Here is a 21,236-nt window from a genome sequence, read left to right on the forward strand (position 1 = left end):
TTCAACTGAGTAATTTGAGCTGGAATCTTGGGAAAATATTTGACATGCTCTGCAGTAAATAAAAGGTTAATGAAATACAATGTCTTAACCAGCTTTTATACTTTGATGAAGGTGCCATAGCAATCCCTCCCCCACCACCTCAAAGGGGCCAACTAGCTTTTTTTTACTGACTTCTAATCTGGGACTTTTTATCCGACTGGCAGCCATTGTAAAAAGGTTGAGTATAATGTGTTGTGAGATGTTGTGTATGTTTGTAAATAGGTTGTATAAATGTGTAAATACTTGGCCTCTGCGAGGAGGACCGTGTGCACAAATGTAAATAAGTATTAAAGCTAAAGAAGGATTTTATTTTTTGGTCTCTGTGTAACGTATAAAACCGTACAGGAGATGCTAGAAGTAGAGCTTCGCCATCGCCTGGAGAAACGTCTTCTTGCGTCTCTGTGCGGCAAGTTGCAGCACTTCCTCGGGGTTGCTGGAATTCAGCTCTGGTTGCCCAATAGCCTTTATCTACAAAGAGAAGAGATCGTGGCTCAAAGTAGCCTCAAATAGTAAATGCCTGCTGCTTATGGTAGCCAGCCTGCGTGCGGCGTCACAACTTTACTAGAAGGGGTAGAATAAGGAAGGTCGCGGTTGCTACAGGAATATTAACTTTCACAATGAAGCTGAAGCTTCACTCTGCATAATCTGGGGCTGACTGTACTTCATGCAGGAACTTAACCGAGTCTGAGCTGCAACTCAACTCCTTCAGAAGGAAAAGGCGGCGTGATCCGCCATCAAACCAGCGGGACGGGGCATCGGGATTCACAATCCCTCCACCTTACAATTTAAATCACCAAATTGGAGAACGGTCTTAAATGCTTCAGAATCTATATTCAGGATGCAATTTGATACGTAACGGCGTGTATTCGCTAACGTGAGAGTTGCAGTTTCATTGTCCTGACTTCACTTTACATTATAAGGAGGCATATGCAGTGAGTGTCGGTGCCCCTGGATAAAGCGTATTTAAACTGGTGTGCATTATAACAGACAACGGATTCTTCCGTAACGCAAAGCAAACGTGCCCTCTTTATCGAATCCGTATGTAAATATAAGTATGGGGGGGCCAGTCACTATACTGGGTGATAAGGCTCCCTGGCAGGTCATTGCTCTGTAGGCTTATGGGGGAGAGCGATGATGCCATAGAGGACGGTCAGCGTGACGGACCTGGGGCCCCGGGTCAGGGCTGGGGGATCGCCCAAGAAATGCAAGCCCTTGCTTATGAAAAAAACACGCATTACACGGGTGGGATGTAATTGCCCCAATTACCTCTACACGTATAGGGGCTTCCTGCTCACAGCACACAAACTACACGCTATAAAACCGCAGGGTGGGGCTGCCCTGTAAACTGCACCGCCGCTGTGTGACCCTTACGTCATAACTCATTCTCCCCGCTGCGCACATGTATGCGGACATGTAACCCAACACGCAACTCACATGTTCTGACTGAAAACCCATTTTATCACAAAAATGTCCAGATACGACAGGTGCGAGCGGGCACTCTATAACCGTAAGGGGCTGGGGTGAAAATACACTGACTTCCAGAAGGCGGTTTTTACGCTTTTGTCCGGACAGGCGCTGATGTTAAAAGCCAGTTAAAGTATTACTACTTGTTTACTAAGAGGAAAGACAGGTTGATATTATGTGGCTGGAATATTCTAGCGGATGCTCTGCAGGGGTCATAGATGTCCAGGCAGCCACATTCACACTCCTTGCAGGATGCATGATGGGAGTAGGAGTGCTTGGAAAGGACCACTCGATTGTGACATGGACTGTATGTACTCACCGCAATCTGTCTTTTATCAGTCTCTCCTCTCTTGTGGTGTAGATCTGGAAACAGTTAAATCAAACCTGGTACGGTGTTCTCAGCAGCGTAGCTATTCATCTACCCCGTTACCACCACAACTGCCCCATTACAGGTCACTTCCATTCCCTCTCAATGAGTGCAAAGATCAAACAGCACGAGGTTAAATAAGATGATGCTTCTATTCTGCTTCAGTATTTAAACTACATTATTAACTAGAGGGAGGGCTGGCAGGAGAGTTGTGGGTTTTAACCCTTTCACTTGACCATTAATTACGAAGGGCTAACAGCGGCAAGTTTCTCAGTTCCGGAGGGCTAAACCAGCCCTGTACAATCCAACGAATAATGAGACATCTCACTGATTTATCTACACCTCGTACAGAGCCAGCAGACACTCACTGCGGTTCTCCATAATGTATATAGAAAGCAGGAGCTGAAAAGACTCCTCTCCTGCACTCTCCCCTTAGCGAATATAACCCAAAGTGTGCTATACATATTACATGCGCGTATATGCATTATGGAAAGGATACGTGTTAAGTATTCCAAAATAGTGACATCCCAGATGTATTCATAATAGGAATCCATCCCATCGTGACTGCAAAACAAAACACCGTTAATGACTTTAGCTACATATTACGTGGTGACCGTCTGGAAGCACCTGTAAGACCCAGTGGAAGTTTTCATATGAAAAATAAAGACAATGTATCTCACGTTGTGTGCAGGAACAACGCAACTTCACTGTGAAAAGCTCTGTACCCACGGCTTCGCCCCCCAGACTACAGCCCCCGGTTATTGTAAGATTGGCATCTCCCTTCAATACCGATACATGAAGGCTGCTTCACTTTTTTTAGACTTTAAGGGGACGTCATTTTTTTGCAGCGAAGCAAACCATGTCGCCCTCACGGATGTCCTTCCAGTAAAACTAGGGGCACATCACACCACGGGGCATTATCTGCTAACAGATGAGTTCAAGACTAGCTGCGCGCCATCGCAAGGATCTGCACTGGATAACGGAACGGGGACGAGGCCAATCGGCTCTACAGGATTCTTCATGCTGGGCACAGGGCAGGCCTGGGGATGGAGACTTAAACATTATATGGAAGATCTGTATGTATAGTAGTTACCGATACGATGTAAGCGATTTGTGCCTTTGGGGAGCTTTATCACTAATATATATATATAATTTTTTTTTAAAATAATGAAAATAAGGTGTTCTGGTTACAGTTAAATGCATCGCTTGCCTTAACAGTCCCTGTCGTTGCCCACCATGTCTCCCACACCGTGATTCTTAATGTTTACTATGATGCTGCCCAGGATTTGGGACATTTACTTTGTCTTCCTAGCGACGGTTAGATATTTATCTTGGCAGCGGGTCATACTTCCTGGTGATTCATAAGTAAGTCACCTTTCTTTTTGCCATTACCTGTTCTGTTCTTGTAAGGCTTTAAAGGCGGTTTTGTAGTCAACTTCTCGGAGAAACTGACACAGTATCGCTACCTGTGAAGCGAAAAGGACGAAGAGAATAATTTTTTACTCGTTTGGCATAACTTTGCGGCAGAGACAGTATGAAGCAGGCATATCAGCATCACCCCAATCATGGATAGGCAACTAATCATCACCAGAACGGAACAGACCTGCAATGTACGACTGACGTTCATTCATTTAAGCACGAATTTGCACGATCGCACAACGTATTCCGCCCATCCCGAAAAGCTTCTTCCATAAGAAAGGCTGAGCAGATCCTAATTTAATTTAACATTAATACGGACCGGCTTAGCCCTTCTACTAAAGACACTCCAGCCATCACACGCACTTTAATGCGGGGTCTTTAAAATTTTCATGGGGTCTTCATTGAAAATGGATTTTGTGGATTCTGCAGACTGCGCGGGACAGGTGTTCAGCTCTCTCTCGACACGTGAAATTCTAACATCCGATCTGTAGATCAGTCTATTGCGAGTTGAAAAGGCTCAGCAGAGCTGGCAGTTTACATGTTTTAATTTTACCAAATCTGAGCACACAAACAGCAAATCAAAGGTAAACCTTACGGCTAGCGAAGCAGCTCTGTTTAATCTCAGTGACTGTCACAACGTATTAATAGTCACATGTCACGTAAGGATAGGGAGCTCTGCAGAGTACTCTGATAGAAAACATTAAAAAGTAAAAAACACCAACTAAAAAAAAAAAACACTCACTTGCGTGTGGCAGTTCAGCATTGAGCAACATTTTATCATCCTTTTTATCACCTGTATGAAAACACAAATAAGTAAACAGAAGAACTTTAAACAGAGGATCCGTAAGAGAGAGTATTTAGGTGGCAGGCGGACAGAAGGGGGAGGCTGCAGCCCCTCTGCTGCATTAGGAGGCAATCAGCGCAATGTGCAGTCTGACTCGCTTATAATGCCACTCGCCCATTGTGCTGTCAATCAAGGAGATGGTGGAGGAGACCTCCGACTTGGACGGCCTTCGTAGCATCTTCTCTTACACCGCCTTCGGAGGAGGAGGGCAAGGCCCGGAATAGAGGTCGTCAGGCTTGAGGAAGGATATCGGCCGCTAGGGGGGGCGGCCCAGGGCAACCTCCTTAAATACAGCAATGGCCACCAGTACCAGCCTCACCAGAACATACGTTCCAATTCCTCTCCCCTTCAGGAACGCTGCCAGTTTGATGAACACAACTAATGAGTCGGGGACAAACGGTATAAGGAGCTGCAGAGACTTGGCTGTCCCCTGTAGAAATAATATATCGGGTACTGACCTGATCCGAGTAAATTTCGAGTGGAACTTCTTTAGTAAAGAAATCCGAGCAGACGGCCCCAGCCTGAAGATAATAGTTTAAGGCAGCGCTATACTCGTTGGCGGCTGAAGAAGGTAAAAGACACAAAAAAAAAAAAAAAGGACTTAAAACAGAATACATCAGACAGTTATTTGGGTCCATGTATGTAAGTGTAAGTTATACTTAAAAGGAGGAGCGTCACATCCTTAGTTTTTAGCATATAAAGACTACCTATAGCTCGTGTTTCCCTCCAATCAGTGCAGTTTTAGAGGCATTTAGGGTAAAACTAAATAACACCCACCCCCCCCCCCAAAAAAAACATAGCTTTGTGCCAAAAGATGGCAACACTAGCAAATTAGCCATTTGTATATGTTCTAGCTTGGTTATCTTAGCCCCATATAGAAGACAAAACCCCCGACTCCTATTCATGCTGCCTGTAGTAAACATCAGAATGCCTCTGTCTTAATTACTCAGCCGGTCACAAACAGACTTTATTTGTATTGCTGTAAAGAATCGGCCTAGTGTAGCGCTTGTGGTCAGTCGTGATATCTTGGCTCAAAGCTGGCTTTAGTATGGCTGCCTCCAGATGAATTTCCAACCTACGCCGTAGTGGACTGTATTTTATGCTTCAGGAGAATGTATTTTTCCCCTTGAAGTTCTCTGCACTCTCTTCACTCTACCCGTACAAATCTGGTCTGAACTAATCAAAAATACCTTTACAACATTATGTGCTGCTCCCATTTAATACATTTCCCTCTCTCAAATAACGAAAATCATGTTGTTTGCGCCCAGAATTTATTCAGTGGGTTCTTAAGTATCTAAAGATCTGGCACAGAGCAATGAAATGCTTTTCTACATAAGCTTCAAACAAATCCCTTCATCGAACGCATACGGAGGAGATAAATCAGGGACGGCAAGTATCAAAACATACAAAAGGGATATATTGGCTTCCAAAAAATAGAGATCACTTCTCTTAGCTCCCAGTAATCATCAGCCCCCAAACGCTTCGAATAAATGGAAGAAGAGATACAAACCAAGAGCCCTCTTCCTCCCATTGGAGGCTTCACCTGGGAAAAGGTCGGCATATATCGAGGTTGTAAATAACTCGGTACCATTGTGCATTTGAAATTTAGGTTTAGATCTCTGGGAACAGCGCCAGATCTTTAGATACTCGGTATAAAAAGTTATATTTATGCAACCATTTAATACATTCTGAGTACAGCCATAACCGGCCTCATCAGTTTTCTGATGGCGTTTCTACACAGGGACATATACACAGCTGTTTCGTCACCAGGTGGTTGCGCAATCTTTCCCGGATACGTGCCTCGAAAGCAAAGCTTTTCTCAGGGAATCGTATGGTTACGAGGCTATAAGATGGGCTGTTGGTTCAGCCGTCTCTCGCAGTCACAAGTAGCTGGATCTGCTCTTTAACATCGGTCGCAGTCGGCTTTGAGGAACTAAGACAATCAGACTTCGAGCAGCCGTTCCCTTTTGCTGGGGACATTTATATGTATACCTCTGTCTTGCACAATGCATAATATCTATATATATATCTATATATTTATTTATTTATTTTTTTTTTGAAGGACTGCCAGATTTTAAGGGCTGCTATAGTCACCCTAAATTCCCAGTTATTCAGATCTTGCCAGAGTAGCTATAATGTTTAGACAAGAAATAATAGCGCACGAGAGGGTGAAATCTTGAACAGAATACCTGATTTGAATTCAAACAAATGTCATTATAAAACCACTAATCAATTAGAACTTCACTCTGCCTTACTGGCAAAATAATAAATACAAAAATAATAAGACCAAGAACTAATTTCTGGGGGGGGGGGGAATTGAATAAACAAAGCCTTGTGTGGGGCTGCCAGGCGTTATAACTACCAAAGCGCAACTCCAGCTCTCTGTGCAGCATTACAACCCAGCAACAGCTGTTTAGACACGGTGGTCTTCCCATCCTCCACCGACAGCCAAGGTGAGAGCCGAGCATTCAAACCGAGCGTCTTATTATATAGCGGCCGACAGTATAGTAGTATTTAGTAACGTCAAACACACAGTCGCTGAAAGGGACTGCAGAGGGAAGCATGTAAGGAGCACAATAAAAGGACCCGATCACAATATTAGTACGTGCAAAGCCCTTGACAAACCAGCAGCTGGAAACGCTTGCAGACATTTAATTCAGTTTGACACGCAGATGACGAAACATACCGTAATATATATCTGCCTGGATACTGAGCCACGAGTAGTTGTTTGAATTAATCGTTAGAGAGTGGTTTACCAGTTCCTTCAACGTCACCGAGACGGCGTCAAAGTCTACAGACTGGAGGCTGAAAGCAGAGAAGTCAGATGCGTACGTTATATACTTTCAAATAATAAAAACACAAAACTTCCTACCGTTACCCGTTTCTCGCCATTAGGCTTAAAGATCCGCCACTGTAGGTAATTTGGCAGGAAAAAAAGAAAATAATCGCACAGCATAAGGGATTTGAAAGGCGAGTATGATTGTAAAGAATTATGGAGACCACCAAGGCAAGCGTGCTGTCCAGAGAGGGACTCGCTCCTAAAACAAGGGGCCGTTAGAACTCGCTTTGTACAGAGAGCTGCGTTTCGAAGCCGATCACAGCAGCCGCAGACAGGACAGCATTTCGTGTAGAGTGGTTGTCCATTTGTTGTCTACATCATTGTTCTTCAGGCTCTCTTCCCGTGACTCCATGCAGTATTTATGCATTTATAAATAAAATATATATATATCTTAAGCTAACGCCCCCAATAAAAAGCTCACAGGGGAAGGGGGTAATTTTTGACTTGTGAGCAAGTTTTTTAAAACACATTTGGAAGACCGTAATCAATCAGGAAGTTATTTTTATCACTTAAGATCTTCTTGGTAATCACAATTACAGGGTTAAATGCTACTGTACAGTGCAGTGAGGGCAGGGACCCAGTGCAGTCTAGTGACCCCCAATATAGGGGTCCGACTCCAAGTTTGAAGAACCCTGGTTCATACAGTAAAAAGTCAACTGAAAAACAGTGGCAGATTAGTAAGCGAGTGAGATCCACCCGTGGGTGCGCTATCCAGCGGGAAATCTGCTGCGGAACACGCAATAAACGGGAACGTTAAAAAAAAAAACCTTTAAACGGAGGAAAGAGCTCTTACTTTAGTATGGAGCATGGCCAGATGGAAATGTGCTCCGCTGTAATATCATTTACGATATCCTCCTGCGGGAAACAAGCGCAAACTCAGTACAAAAACCAAACTCATTTGTTATTTTGAAATGAACAAGATAGTATACTGACCCGGAGATTATGGAGCTTGACAAAGAGGGACATCAATGTGGTTAAAACCAGCGGTTCCTGAAAAAGAAAAGTAAAAGCATTTTATAAAGTTTCTGATGGATCATCAGTAGCCCCCGGAAACAATCTAAGCAGTTCAGGTGTGAGTGGGGCTTACTTACTAAATGAGGCGCTTGCATAATAAGTGAGAAAAAGATGAAAGTTTTGGCACTATATAAATAAAAGATAATAATAATCATCCTTAGTATGCATCATTAAGGGTCTGCTCCTGCTATCAGGCTTATCCTAACAAATCAGGGATATCCGATTGCAAACTCTGCCCATGGGAATTAAATAAAAGAAAATATTTTGGAGGGGAGGGGTAGTAATAAATGTTGATAGAATGCTTTTTATGTATACATGATATACATCTCCACTATGATATGTACTAAAAAGCTAAAATGTGGACATATTCAGAGAGAAGGATATATATATATTTTTGTTTAAATATAATCTTTAAGACTTACGCGGAACTTCTTTATGAAAGAAATAAGCTCGCTCCTGGAAAGAAGGAAAAGAAAGTAATTAGGGAGAGACCGTAGAGAAACATTATGATGTTCCAGACTAAGTAAATTCATATAAAAAAGGATAGGATCAGCATATTTGAGATTATACGCATGCGGCTGTATGCTCCATATTGGGGATATTTTAGGGCGTTTGCGGTGTCTGGCCTTTTCAAATGTATTGCGTTCAGGGAACGGAGGTGGACATTTCTAGGTGCAAAATGAATAACTATTTCTGGTAAGGGTTTGGCATTCACGACTACCAGGAATGATGTTTCTATTGCTGCATTTAATTATTAAACACTCATCCACATCTACCAGACATGCCAGAAGGCTTGTTGTTCCTTCAGAAATCTCAGGGTGCTGCCACAACCACAAGGGATTCTGGGTAGGCGCATGCAAATACATGGATCCCTTGAAAGTAATTGCCCGCTGTACAGGACAGCCTTTAGACAAAACTTGGGTAAGAGGTGCAGTAGCCAGATCACCGCTCATGGACAGCTGTTTCGTCCTTAACGGGACTCGTCAACATGAGGTTGGGATACTGGCTTACTATTTAAAGCTTGGGGAAGCACGAGAAATACCAATAACAAAAGTTATGGCATTCAACGGATCCATGTATAAAGTGGATATAGAGGCAAAAGGGGATCATTGTTGGCCTTATTTGCATGCGCCTACCCAGAATCCCCTGTGGTTGTGGCAGCAGCATGAGATTTCTGAGGGAGAAACAAGCCTTCTGGCTTGTCTGGTGTCTGTAGATGAGTGTTTAATAATACTTCTACTACCCCTTAATTTTAGGTGGAAGGGTTTCCCATCACCTTTACCCACCATAACTTGTGTTATTTGTATTTAATTAGTTCAGTGTTAACTTTAAAATGGCTGTTCCACTTCTGCTGCTAAAGACTTTGGCCACTTTACTAATACATTTACTTATAAATGCTCTGCGCCATCATATTTACGGACTTTCTGTCCAGAGTTGTCTAATCTACACAAAGACAGATAATTACTTAACCCAACCTTTTATCTTCTGGCACAAACAGTAACTCCACTCCCTCTTTATGTAGGAAAACCTGTTTGGATTTTCATGCAAAGCCTGCAGTGTACATTATTCAGAAAGTAAGAGTAAATAGAAAGTCAGGTTGGCGATCCCATGAAGTGAGCATTAATGGCGGCTACGCACCGAAACATGATACCCATTGTGGAATCTCTGTTCTTGATCAGGCTAATCCTGCCATCAGTGGCTCTCTTGTGCTGGTTGGAGACCGTGCAGATCAGCACCACCACCTCCCATAGTTCTTTAGCTGTCCTCCGGCTATCCGAACCAGACAGCTCCTTGCATGTGGCCGCCAATAGCTGTCCCAGCTGAAACCCAAACGTCACATGCGTTAATCTATCACAACTATATAACAAAGCGGCTTCTTAAACATTCAACAGAATGAACCCTTTCCTTAGCGTTTAAATAGATTTGTTTATTTGGAATAATAGCAGAATAGATTTTTGCTTTGCTACTAGCCCTTCACACCTAAATCACACACTTAACCTTATTAGTATCTTTATAAAGCATGACGCTATTTTGGGAATACAAGGCCAGGCGTGACTTAGGGTCTTCCAGGGAGAACAAAATCTCGACAAGCCATTTGGCTTTAAGCTGTAGTCACTTTAATTTTTTTTTAATAACATTTCTGTCATTTAACAAGTTCAACAAGCAACTTGGCAACGCCAGAGAGGGGTTTACACGCATACCCCTGAAGCCTGGAAATATGCATATAGGTGGTCATTTTCCTTGAATAGGGTCACTAAGAAAACAAAAAGTATACTAAACTAACTGGCGAGTTGGAACCAGGCTTAATGTGTCCGGTTGCAGGCTTACAGTATCTGGAGCTGACTATATAAACCCCCTGAAGACCTTACCTTTACGTAAGGATTATTCTGCACAAGGGATGACGGCACATGCAGCGTCAAGTATTCATTTTCTCTCCAGTTCAGCATAAAGGCAACACATTCTTCTGCCACGATCTGTCGGAGGGGAATGTCTGCGGGACAAACAGACAGATACCATCACTATCGTTAAAAAAAAACCTCAAGAAACAAAAGCAATAAGGATCAGATCAGATATCAGAGTTTATATTCTTTACAAAAACATGTTTGATCCCGGAGACAAAAATAAAGTCTTACAGCGGTGGCAATGGATGAAACCCGTAAATATCCAATGGTTAAAACTTATTTTTGCAATTCAGGCAGAACTTTTACATAAGTTTCCCGTCTACTTACCAGGAATCCTCATTTCTAGATACCCGCGTACTCGGCTGATGAGTTCCGGAGGAGGACGCTCTCCAGAGTTACCGGATCCAGCCTCGTGGGTATAAATGTCCAACAGCAGGATCTCATTGAGCATGACCTGCCGCAGCTTAGGGGAGAACTCTGTCACCAGCTCCAGACAGGCAGACAGCAACTGCTTGGCATGCGGGAAATCCTGAAAACACACACAGACACGCATGTCGTTTCTTTACAGAGCGCCGGCATATTCCTCAGCACTGAACAATGGGACAATCTTGACTTACAGAAGCAAGGTGAGGAGGACCCTGCCCAAACAAACCATGTCTGCAATTACACACGGCTACAAACCAAAAGATGGTAAATAAGCTGAGAGTTCCACGTAAAGCTAAAGCACTATATTTTCAGTAACCGGGATTCAATGTAACGATTAACATCCTATAGCAAAGAGAAATTCCTGAAAAGCTGCTGTGTTGGAAGCCATCAAGTATTGACTTGGACCCCTCTGCTTTAAAAAAAAATGATAATCAAAAATCATAGAAATAACAGGATAACTAATTTATGTTCTTGGACTATCTACCCAAGGCAGAATAACTGGACAGACAGGCAGGGAGGGCGGACAGCAGGGTATCAGGATCACTGAACACCTTTAAGTATAAACGCCCCATCAAGCACGCTGTACAAACGCTATTTAATTCTGTTGCATGTACGGTGGTCTCTTGATCATTGTCTCACGTTTTACTAAATGCTAAAACGAGTAATGGGATCTACACACAACAACTGCAAGATCTGTCTCCCATGGGTATTAACTAACATCGCAGTCCTAGAGCCTAACCAGCCGTTTGTTTATGTGAGAAGGGGGATGGTATTAAAAATCAATGCTTTCTCTTAAAAAACCCATTGTGGAAGTGCTTGTTTTTGTTGCTGAAATCTAGAGCCACTAGGTAAGTTAACACACAAATTACCTTAATTGCACTACAGTGTAAGCCTTTAGCCAAGAGGATATAAATGAGGTCCCGCGTCAGTTTATCTTTTATATTCAGGATTATTCCGCTGTAAATAGACGGGACTTCCCACTGAAAAGATATCATAATGAAAAATAAAAGTGTTTTTAGCAAAGCAACTTAATTTAATTGATCACAAAACAATGAATCACACACACAATGTACCGCAGCCTGCATAATCCTCCCCCAGCAACAGGGTTGGAGCTGAAGGGTTCCTACCTTGCAGGACACTGTCCAGTACTGGCTATCAGACGTCATACCATGCAGCTCTATCAAGATCTGTCGGACTCTCCAGGGGTCCATGGTGAGGATGAGTTGATGTTCCAACTGACCAATGTTCACACTTCCAGAGGCTGAAACGTCAAGCACAATAAAGAGATATATTTAACCTTGGTATGGTTAGTATGGAAGCAGACACAATTTATCTCCCTTGGGCACGTTGCTAACCAGGCAGATTATTATAAATGACCAGGCCTTGGAAATAAACACATTTTATTATAAAATAATATACAAACTAATGATATAGATACAAGGTGCTGGAAATGAAGCATTAAACCGATTACCAGGCTGACTGCCTTGTGCACTTTAATGTATATAGTGCCAAACAAATACAAACCAGACCAACCACAGAAATCAAACGCAATTCTAAGAAAGAAAAAAATTGTTCAGAAGGAAGAATAATTACCAAGTTAAAACTAATTTGCAGACACACTTATAATTATACCCCATAACATCTCACCTGGTACGTCATAGAAGGAGGTCACAGGCTTGGTACAAAGATTGACCCGTGAGGTTCTCTTGCGTATCTGTTCCACCAACATCTTTCTCTCATCATCGGTCAACAGCTTTATAAAAAGCTCATGGGAAGAAATCATGAAAACAAATTGCAGATCCTCAATGCCCAGGCAAAGGTTCCTACAGAGAAGAGCAGAAACCTATTTTATAGCATTAGGACATCATTCTCTCCCTATAGTGGTATATAATGCGAATGTGCAGGAATTATAATTTTTTTTTTTTTTTTTACATCGAATAGCTTTACATTTCATCAAAGTCTAAAGATAAAGAAACAAACTCCCAATCTCCATTATGATATGATGGCAAGTTTGTTAAATAAGGAGCACAACAAGAAAATACACTTACTTTAAAAATGAGGCGACTGCCCTTTTCTCGGATTCCGTGGCTTGTTCAAATTTGAATGTTCTAGTAAATACCTGATGGATTAGGCATCAGAAATGGATTAATGACATGGAATATAAAATACTCGTATACACTGATTCCTTCTCAAACCCTAGTATTAACGGATAAAACCATTAATTGTGGTGCAGCCAAAGAACATGAATACTTAAAACTGAAAAATGAGTATAAGCAATTTTAAATATCATTAAATCATAAGTAATGTGATTTTTTTTTAGTTTAATTTAGCCTTACACATACCCCTGAAACATTTCATCAGTTGTAGCTTTTTTTTTTTTTTTTTTTTTTTTAAGGTTCATCACTATGCACCCTGCAGTGACGTTTACATGTAAACCTCGGTTAGGTTTTCGGCATTGCTTTTATGTGATGAAATCTTCCCGAGACCCCTACTATAGAATAATGCATATTAAAGTACGCTGTGAGTGACCCTAACACTCTGAGTACTTTAATAGGCATTCTCCATAAGCCAAAATAAAAGAAAGACTTGCCTGACACAGAATTGGCAGTCATCCTGCAAATCTTCTCTGGCAAGATCCGACAAGATGCCTTATCACAGATTGACAGGACAGTACTTCCAATGAAACTCTTGTAACTGACTGACAGCTTAAGCAACCAATCAGGGCCAGGAAAGTGCTCCCATAAAGATCAATGGAAAGACTTTACACATGTGCAAAGGCTGGAGTGTCCTTTGGTAGGGGACAAGAAAAATGTCTGCTCTACTATGGGGGGGGGGGGGGGGGATTAAAGAGAGAGGAGAGAGAGAAAAAAAAACCCCAAAAAACCCTTTGTTGATAAATAGACGATTATGTCTCACCTCGAGAAGGAAGTCTATTTTCTCTTTACTGGGTTTCATGAAGAGCAGGTAAAACTGAACATTGACAGGTCGCTCTTTAAGAGTATCACGAACCGTGTTGCAGGCACAGATTTTGAAACAGATCTCTGATAGAGCCTCATTCCTGCGGGGAATCGGACATTTACTCTTGAAAGGAACAGGATTATCAAAACATTAACAATATATGCGTTATATTAACAGTATGAATAGAATCCTAGCTGATCTTGAATTTTAGACACGAAGAGTTTGACTATGGCTTCAACTTAAATCGCCATTTAATAAAAAAATGAATAAATTGAATCATTTTCTGTTATTGTCCATGGATGACAGGAACCGGCATAGAAGAAAACAGCGTGAGCCAGCTGGTCATCCTTGCCAAGAGTTGTTATTGCTGGCTTCCCTCGGGAAACCAGAAATATGTTCTAAATGCAAGGGAAAAAAAATTGTAATTTAACTATACAGAGCAAAATATTTAGATTATAGGTATAAAAAAAACCGGAGAAGAAACAAGCAGCGGAGGCTACGTAAGAGCCATTTTTTATTGATTGCTTGAATTTGGGGTTATGGCCTTAAAGAGAGGCAGGCAGAGAATCATGGGAGTTGGGGTCCAACAGCAGCTTGAAACCCATTTTTGCCATTGCTTTCTTAACGAGCATATAAAACTGTGAGATCTTATCACTATAATAAAAAGCATTTTCTTCACGTTTCTGCTGAATACCTTGCTTTGAATCGGGCATTCTCTTTCATGTAGTCCGTACAAATAATAACAAAGGATTATAATTATCCAAATCTTTTCTGTTAATCGCCTACAACGTCATATGCGTGTTTTTACCCTTGTTGTACTTTCTGGAAAAGCTCTCTTAAAACGGACTGTCTGAACTGGTCTGGTAAAGTGCCGGTCAAGTTATCTTCCATGAAAATCTTTAGTACGCCCTTAAGAAGCCGAAGGGGAGAAAAAAACCGTTAAACTCATTTATAGACATTAGAAGATGAAGCTACTGACTAGCTGGAGGTAGAACAGCAGAGGGGCGAGTTCTGTATAGGGTTACAATGCTGGCCTATTGCCTGAAATCTTACATTAGATGTTTTACACAACTACAATTGACGTAATATACACTCTCATTGCTGCATTTAAAAGCCATGAGCCACGTCTTCTGGTGGTCAGCTCATTAACCTGAGCGTTGAATCATTTCAGCTCACAGAAGTGGAAGTCGACAGGTGGAAAGGCCTTCCGGAAGCAGCGGTAAAAGTAATGCCATATGGAAATTGAGATATCTAAGTTAAGATAACTAAACAACTGCTTTATTGTATTGCTCCAATCTTCCTTTGGACTACAATAAAGTAAAAAGCCTGATAAATTCGTAAACAAAAAAAATAAAAAAATAAAAAATCTGAAATGAAGGGGAAAAACCGATCCCAGATATTTTAAATGCCCGTTCACACGATCCAAACGGTGAGTATGTCAGCGTCCCGAGTCACCTGGTAATTAGCGGCCTTCATGTAGCTGTGGATCAGACTGTAGGGTGTTGACTGCTGGACAGTTGCCTTTGAAGGTGCGAGGACCCCGCAAGCCTGGCAGTATCCTGCTAACCTCTTCTCATCTATGGAGAGCTGGGACCCCGTACCAATCTTTAAAAGAAAAAAAAAAAAAGGCATACATCAGCCGTAAAGGAAAACTGGATTTTAAAGCAACGGAAAGATTTACAAAAAATACAGGAAATGTATGAAAATTAATTTACATTTATATGCAGATATTCTTGTCGCTCCCCTATTACAGTCTATTAATTATCTTCAGAGACTGCATTTGATAGCATACATCTTTTAAATAAAGCAGATTAAACTCCACTTTGTGTAAACCAGCATTTTACATCCGTGCCTTTTTTATTAAAAATATATACACATATATAGATACACACATTTACACTGTGGATAAGTGGAACAGCATTTCAGCAGAAGTAGTAGAGGCCAATATGAGGGGTGAAATTGCAATATGCATGGGATAAAATAATATATATAAGTGCAAAGATCAAGTAAGATTAGAGGTTTTACAGTTGGTTGAAACAAATGGACAGACCAAATCTGCCATCCGATTCTGTGCTATTCTTACACTGCATCACTCAGTCAGCATTTAGACCCATTTCCTATATATTTAAGAGTTTATTAAATTATTATACCTTTGAAAGAAGTTGCTTAGTATTAAAAAAATGGTCTCTGGCTTTCTCGTAACTTGAAGGGTTTGTGGGTCCTTGTTGGAAATAACCTGTTCCAAGGTCATAGCAAACCTGCAAACAAAAAAATGAATTGTTATTAAATCTTGTGGAATGGATGCATGTTATATGCTGTATGGGCTGGGAGAAGTGCAGAAGATAAATGTCATTGTACAACATTACACTCTTACCTGGCACTGCATTTCCTCACAACTGATTTTGAAGCCAGCTGTTGAATTCTCAGTCTCTCCATTGACCACACCAGGCTCCAAAGCCAACAAGTCCAAGGTCCTCATGGTATGGATAAAGAAGTCTCTTTTAAGTTTGAGACCTCCTTCTAGCACAGTCATTGAATCCTCCAATTGCTCCTTTAGCTGAAGGGAGAAAAACAACCGCTTGATATAAATAGTTTGAACAGCCGGAGTCCTGTTTAGTCTCCACGAGGAGCCAACATTGTTTAAAAAGGTAGGCGAGCGGTTCCCTAGATCTGGATATCATTCTACGTTACACACACAGATCAATATTTCACAAAATCCACTGGTTGACTTCCACACAGCTTGTTGTTATTGACTAGGAGTCCAACAAATGGCTAGAAGGCCAACAAAGTGAAAGGAAAAAAAAACAAACATAAAAAGATGGCAAACAAATCACACAGGATTATATGCAACATGAACCCCCAAACTCAACCCTTGACTTACAGTATCTTCAATGTTACCGCTGCAACCCTGTGCACTTTAATGCATATCAAAGTTGAGCGGTAGAATATCCTTATATTCGTTTGCCCCTTCCTCCAGACCTAATAAATGTATCTCTCCTGTCTGTGCTATACCTACCACCAGCCAGCTCCAGCCCTGGCTCAGCGACCGCTGGAGGGAAGGGTCTAAGGAGACCCTGGGGTGCATGTGTGGAAAGCGCTGCCCTAATGGTTTTAATGGCAGCCCTTTTCAGACACTGACTAGCAGTCAATCATTGGGACAAAAACATCAGGACACTGAGGGATGGGAAGCTGCAGCTTTTCCATAAGGTAAGTACATTTTTTTGCCCATCTTTAAAAAATGCATATAAAAAGAGATCCCTGGGACAGTCGAGTGTCCCTTCAGCAACAACACCTATCTATCTGAATTCATACAAGAAAATCCATTAAATGTACAACATTTTATTATCTTGATAATGCTAATGTTTGGCATCTTGGAGAGTTACAGGGGATACATTCTCTGTAAAGGGACTGGGAGGGAAATGATAATAAAGCAACATACATAATATATAGTAATGTCAATCTATACATTTATATATAGAGATTGGTCTGTGCATCAGTTGGTTCAGAAAGTGATTCAAATTTACATTTTTTTGAGTGCTTGTGGTGGGATTAACGGTGCCTGAGAGCGGCACCAAAGTTCCAGTACTGGAAAGAGTACTGCACTTTGGTGTGTGCAAGTGGTTTTTTTAGCCCTGACTAGAAAACCTAAAGAAAAGTTCCCCCAAGCCTGATTAGTCCTACTTACTGCATTATATCCTCAAATAACCAAAACTCATAGGACATAAATACTGAACCATGCAGCTATGGAAAAATACATTGAGAGTGTGCAGAACTTGGTTGGAAAAAGATAAAAACACAAGTCAACTTACCACTTTCAAAATGCTTTCAGTGAGTTCCTTCTCTTGTTGAATTTGATTCATTCTGGCAATCAAAACAAGAAAAATAATGATACAGGTTCATAAATAATACCTTATGAAGAGTGCAAGTGGGTATCAAGAATATGAAAAGTGCAAAAGTAAGCATTTAATAATATAAGTAATAATTTCAGTTTACCGGGATGAAAAGGTTGGCTATATGGGTATACAGTTGCTTAACACATCATTTTAATATTTAAGTGTATTAAAATGTAAGAAATGTATTGGGACACACAGTACTTACACACTAGGCTGTAGAGGGCCTTGCTTAACAGGTTTTACTGGGAAGCTGCTCTGAACGATGGTCCTGACGGCCCTGGAACAGACGAGACATGCCAACAAGACAGCATTTAATGACAAAAGACAAAATGTTTTCCGGTCTCTATGGCCAACAGACAGCTTTAGGACCTCCTCATGGATGCTGTAAATGATAGACGTTGTACAGTTTATTAAACCCTGCACACATCCTGAATACAAAATGATAGCCTCTCAATACGTGCCTCTTGAGTCAGATTTTTAACAAGCATTCATGCACCAGAGTGACCACATAATTCATACAGATATCAGGCTATTACCTCTATGGGTGTACGAAATACATGGTTTAGAAAACGGCTTCATTTTAAGAAATTATGCAGTGACAATACATTCCAGCAGCATGGCCTGTCTGTGTGGCTCTACTGTATATAATGCAAAACAGATAGTCCTCCCCTTTGCATCTGCAATGTTCATTAATAATTCCCTTCCCGTAAATACTCCAAGCTCCCACTCCTTGCACGGGTCCACAGATAGCCCTGTGTGTCCCGGCTATCATTAAACTAGGTGATTCTGTCCACCTTACCATCTGTTATACAGCATGACCGCCATAGTAGTGGTTGGAGGTAGGCTGGCGAGGTCCAGATCCACATGCTTTGTTCCTGGAGGCACTTTACTTACACACAGCAACTCATTCAGCAGCATGTTCAAGACAGGGACTGATAAACTGAACAGAACAAGATTGTTGAACAGAGAAGCTACTTTGAAAACAATTTCTCTATATTTAATAGGTTAATAACATGTTGAAGGCCTTAGGTCCTTACTCCATGCTTCCCAAACAAGTCCTTAACGACTAGCATTTTGTGTCAGAAGACATGGCAGCAATAGTGTGTCATCATAAATTTAAGCTATGTTAAAAGTAATTTACACAAAATACAACTAAAGAAAGTAAATATGTTTTTAGACATTTTGAAAATCTAATTAGAGACTTGGGCAAGGATTTCTTCATCTGGGAGTAAAATCAGACAGAAGCGTCCAATACGGGACTGCCTGCAGCTTATTAGTAACTATATCTGAACAAAAATAATTTACACAACACAAATACAGTCTAAAATGTAGAATCAGTAACTATAATAACATGTGCATATAATGCAACCACTGACCGGTTCTAATGTCTGATAAAAGTACTCTAACTATTCCGGCTGGTAACAAATAGCCATAATTTTCCAGTTTTATTCAAATGTCAAAAGAAAAAAAAAAATGCTTAAGCCACGTATAAGACTCTGAACATTAAGAGCTCAGAATACTCAGGGAACCAATAAAAAAAAAAAGAGACGCTCCAGCCATCATATCCACTTTAATGCAAATAATAGCTGAGAGGTACATTTTCATGGTGTCCCTTCCCCCACCCCCAGCTTTTTTCTGTGCAGGTGATATGTTTGCCTGAACACATTTCCTTGCACACGATATACTTAATGTCAGTCAGCTCTGGAGCTGGATCAACAAACCCTGCGAGCGGGGAGCTATTCAGATTTAAACGGAGGGATTCCCTGCCACAGACTGCATATTAAAAGTACTCATGAAGAACTTTATTAAGGCTTAAAGGGACTTTAAGGACAGTTGGATGAATGAGTTGCTTCTGTTTGCAGACAAGATTTGCAAAAATCATTGTGCTAATTGGCATCCAATGTGTACTATAGATGCTTTATTCACTAAACTGTACTTCTTACATCACGAAGGGACCAGAATTGGTCTTTATCAATAAAAGGGGAGTTGATCAGAGGAAGTGAGGCGTTGATCAGAGAACCCCCACTGCTGGAGTTCAGTGCAGTCAAAACTCTCACGGTTTGGGGCTTAGCCCATAACTTTCTTACCTTTTTTCCAGAATATCAAGATCCCATTTTAAATAAGCAGCCACCTTCAAAGCCAGCAGTTTGAGAGTGCGATTTCTTTTGTTGTCAATTGGAGGCTGGACCTGATTCTGCTCATTCACAGTGGGTTTGGATGCCTGCTCCAAAAACTGAATGATCAGTTGAACGGGAGGTGGATCTAGGATCATAAAACAGAAGAAGCAAAGATTGAAATAACAAAAAAGGAGAGCCTTAAAATCCCAGAAAAACATGAAACAGGATATTAGTGCTAAATAGAAAACCGTATCACAATCCGATTAAAAGTTGCCTAATCACGGAATACTTTAACAGATGTCTGCTCTAGCAACCAAGTACTGGATTTGTTTAGCACAAGAGTTTTATTTGAAGGCTTTGATATTTAAAAGGTAAGATTTTTGCGTTCCCCAAGCCACTGTATGCTTCACTGCAGTGCTGGGCATGCCATGAATAATGTCATCGGTCAGGTATTTTATACCTATTAACATAACAATTATGATTTTATATATATATATATATATATATATATATATATACACACACACACGTGTGTGTGTGTGTATATAAGTGCTACCGGGGCATATAGCTACCAGGAGAAGCTTTCATCAAGTGGCTTTCCAACAGGAATTCATCCAACAAGAATTCAAACCACGAAGTTTGTGGTGGGGTGCACGGCCGGCTTGAAGTCGCTGCCTCGCGATCTGCAGCTTCTGCACTCATCTTCTTTGCCGCTCCTTTATCACCACCTTGGTTTTTCTTTTTCATTTGGTCAGATTTATCTAGCGAACAATGAAAAAGACCCAGATCACATCAAAAGAATACAATCAACCATTACTGAAAACTCTGTGCATAGGCAGGTCCTCAGAGTGGACTCCACTTTGCCAAAGGTGCTAAAATTGGCCCCTCTACTGCACCTAATTCAGTTACCTTGGTAACAGGGTAAACAGATATATTCCCAAGCATTTTTCCCCATGACAGACATGCTAGAAAGGCTACACTGACACCTGCCATCCCTATCAGGTTAGCAGCATCAAGAGTTGCGAGGTTACTTCTTTACCCGGAGTGCTTAATATCGGAGGGAATACCCGGTAAGTTCCCACACATGCTCATAGCAAGTAAGGGCATACAAAAGCTGTCAGTGAGCTCCATTCATTAAGCAGTAAGAACGCGGGTGTACACATAGAGCCAATATTATCACAATCAAATACACAGCAACAAACCTACAATAAAACAACACAAACCACCCACCGTGTGACTCCGGCAAAGAAATAAAAGGTTTCATGCGACGCTTTTACAGAGAGCGGCGCTCGTTTCACACGTCACTTGGTCACGTGATGTCAACATGGGCGCAGGGTTGTGACGTACGCGATGTCACGTTCAAAACTTTTACACCAATAGTGAATGGACTCCCGGTCCAGCCCCCCGAGCGGGGTGACATTGCTGCTATGGCCGGGAGGACCTTGTTGCGGGTT

General features: G+C 41.4%; 1 protein-coding gene across 1 annotated transcript; it reads right to left on the bottom strand.

The window, feature by feature from the left end:
• Positions 1–390: 390 nt before the first annotated feature.
• On the bottom strand, positions 391–20,484 carry LOC149305561 (integrator complex subunit 8-like). The gene is made up of 27 exons (XM_089477402.1): positions 20,355–20,484; positions 19,753–19,927; positions 18,465–18,605; positions 17,871–17,942; positions 17,582–17,633; positions 16,147–16,329; positions 15,923–16,030; positions 15,228–15,377; positions 14,581–14,681; positions 13,731–13,872; positions 12,863–12,933; positions 12,462–12,637; positions 11,942–12,075; positions 11,684–11,794; positions 10,716–10,917; positions 10,356–10,477; positions 9,625–9,806; positions 8,409–8,442; positions 7,906–7,962; positions 7,766–7,827; positions 6,820–6,938; positions 4,592–4,695; positions 4,032–4,082; positions 3,263–3,336; positions 2,370–2,434; positions 1,823–1,866; positions 391–507 (listed from the first exon to the last, which is right to left on the bottom strand). Exons 1-27 carry the CDS (start codon positions 20,482–20,484, stop codon positions 391–393), a joined length of 2,979 nt encoding a protein of 992 aa, XP_089333528.1.
• Positions 20,485–21,236: the final 752 nt, after the last annotated feature.

This window comes from Sceloporus occidentalis, unplaced genomic scaffold (genome assembly GCF_023333645.1).
Source record: "Sceloporus occidentalis isolate IW3139 unplaced genomic scaffold, rSceOcc1.0.p SCAF_11, whole genome shotgun sequence".
NCBI classification, from domain to species: domain Eukaryota; kingdom Metazoa; phylum Chordata; class Lepidosauria; order Squamata; family Phrynosomatidae; genus Sceloporus; species Sceloporus occidentalis.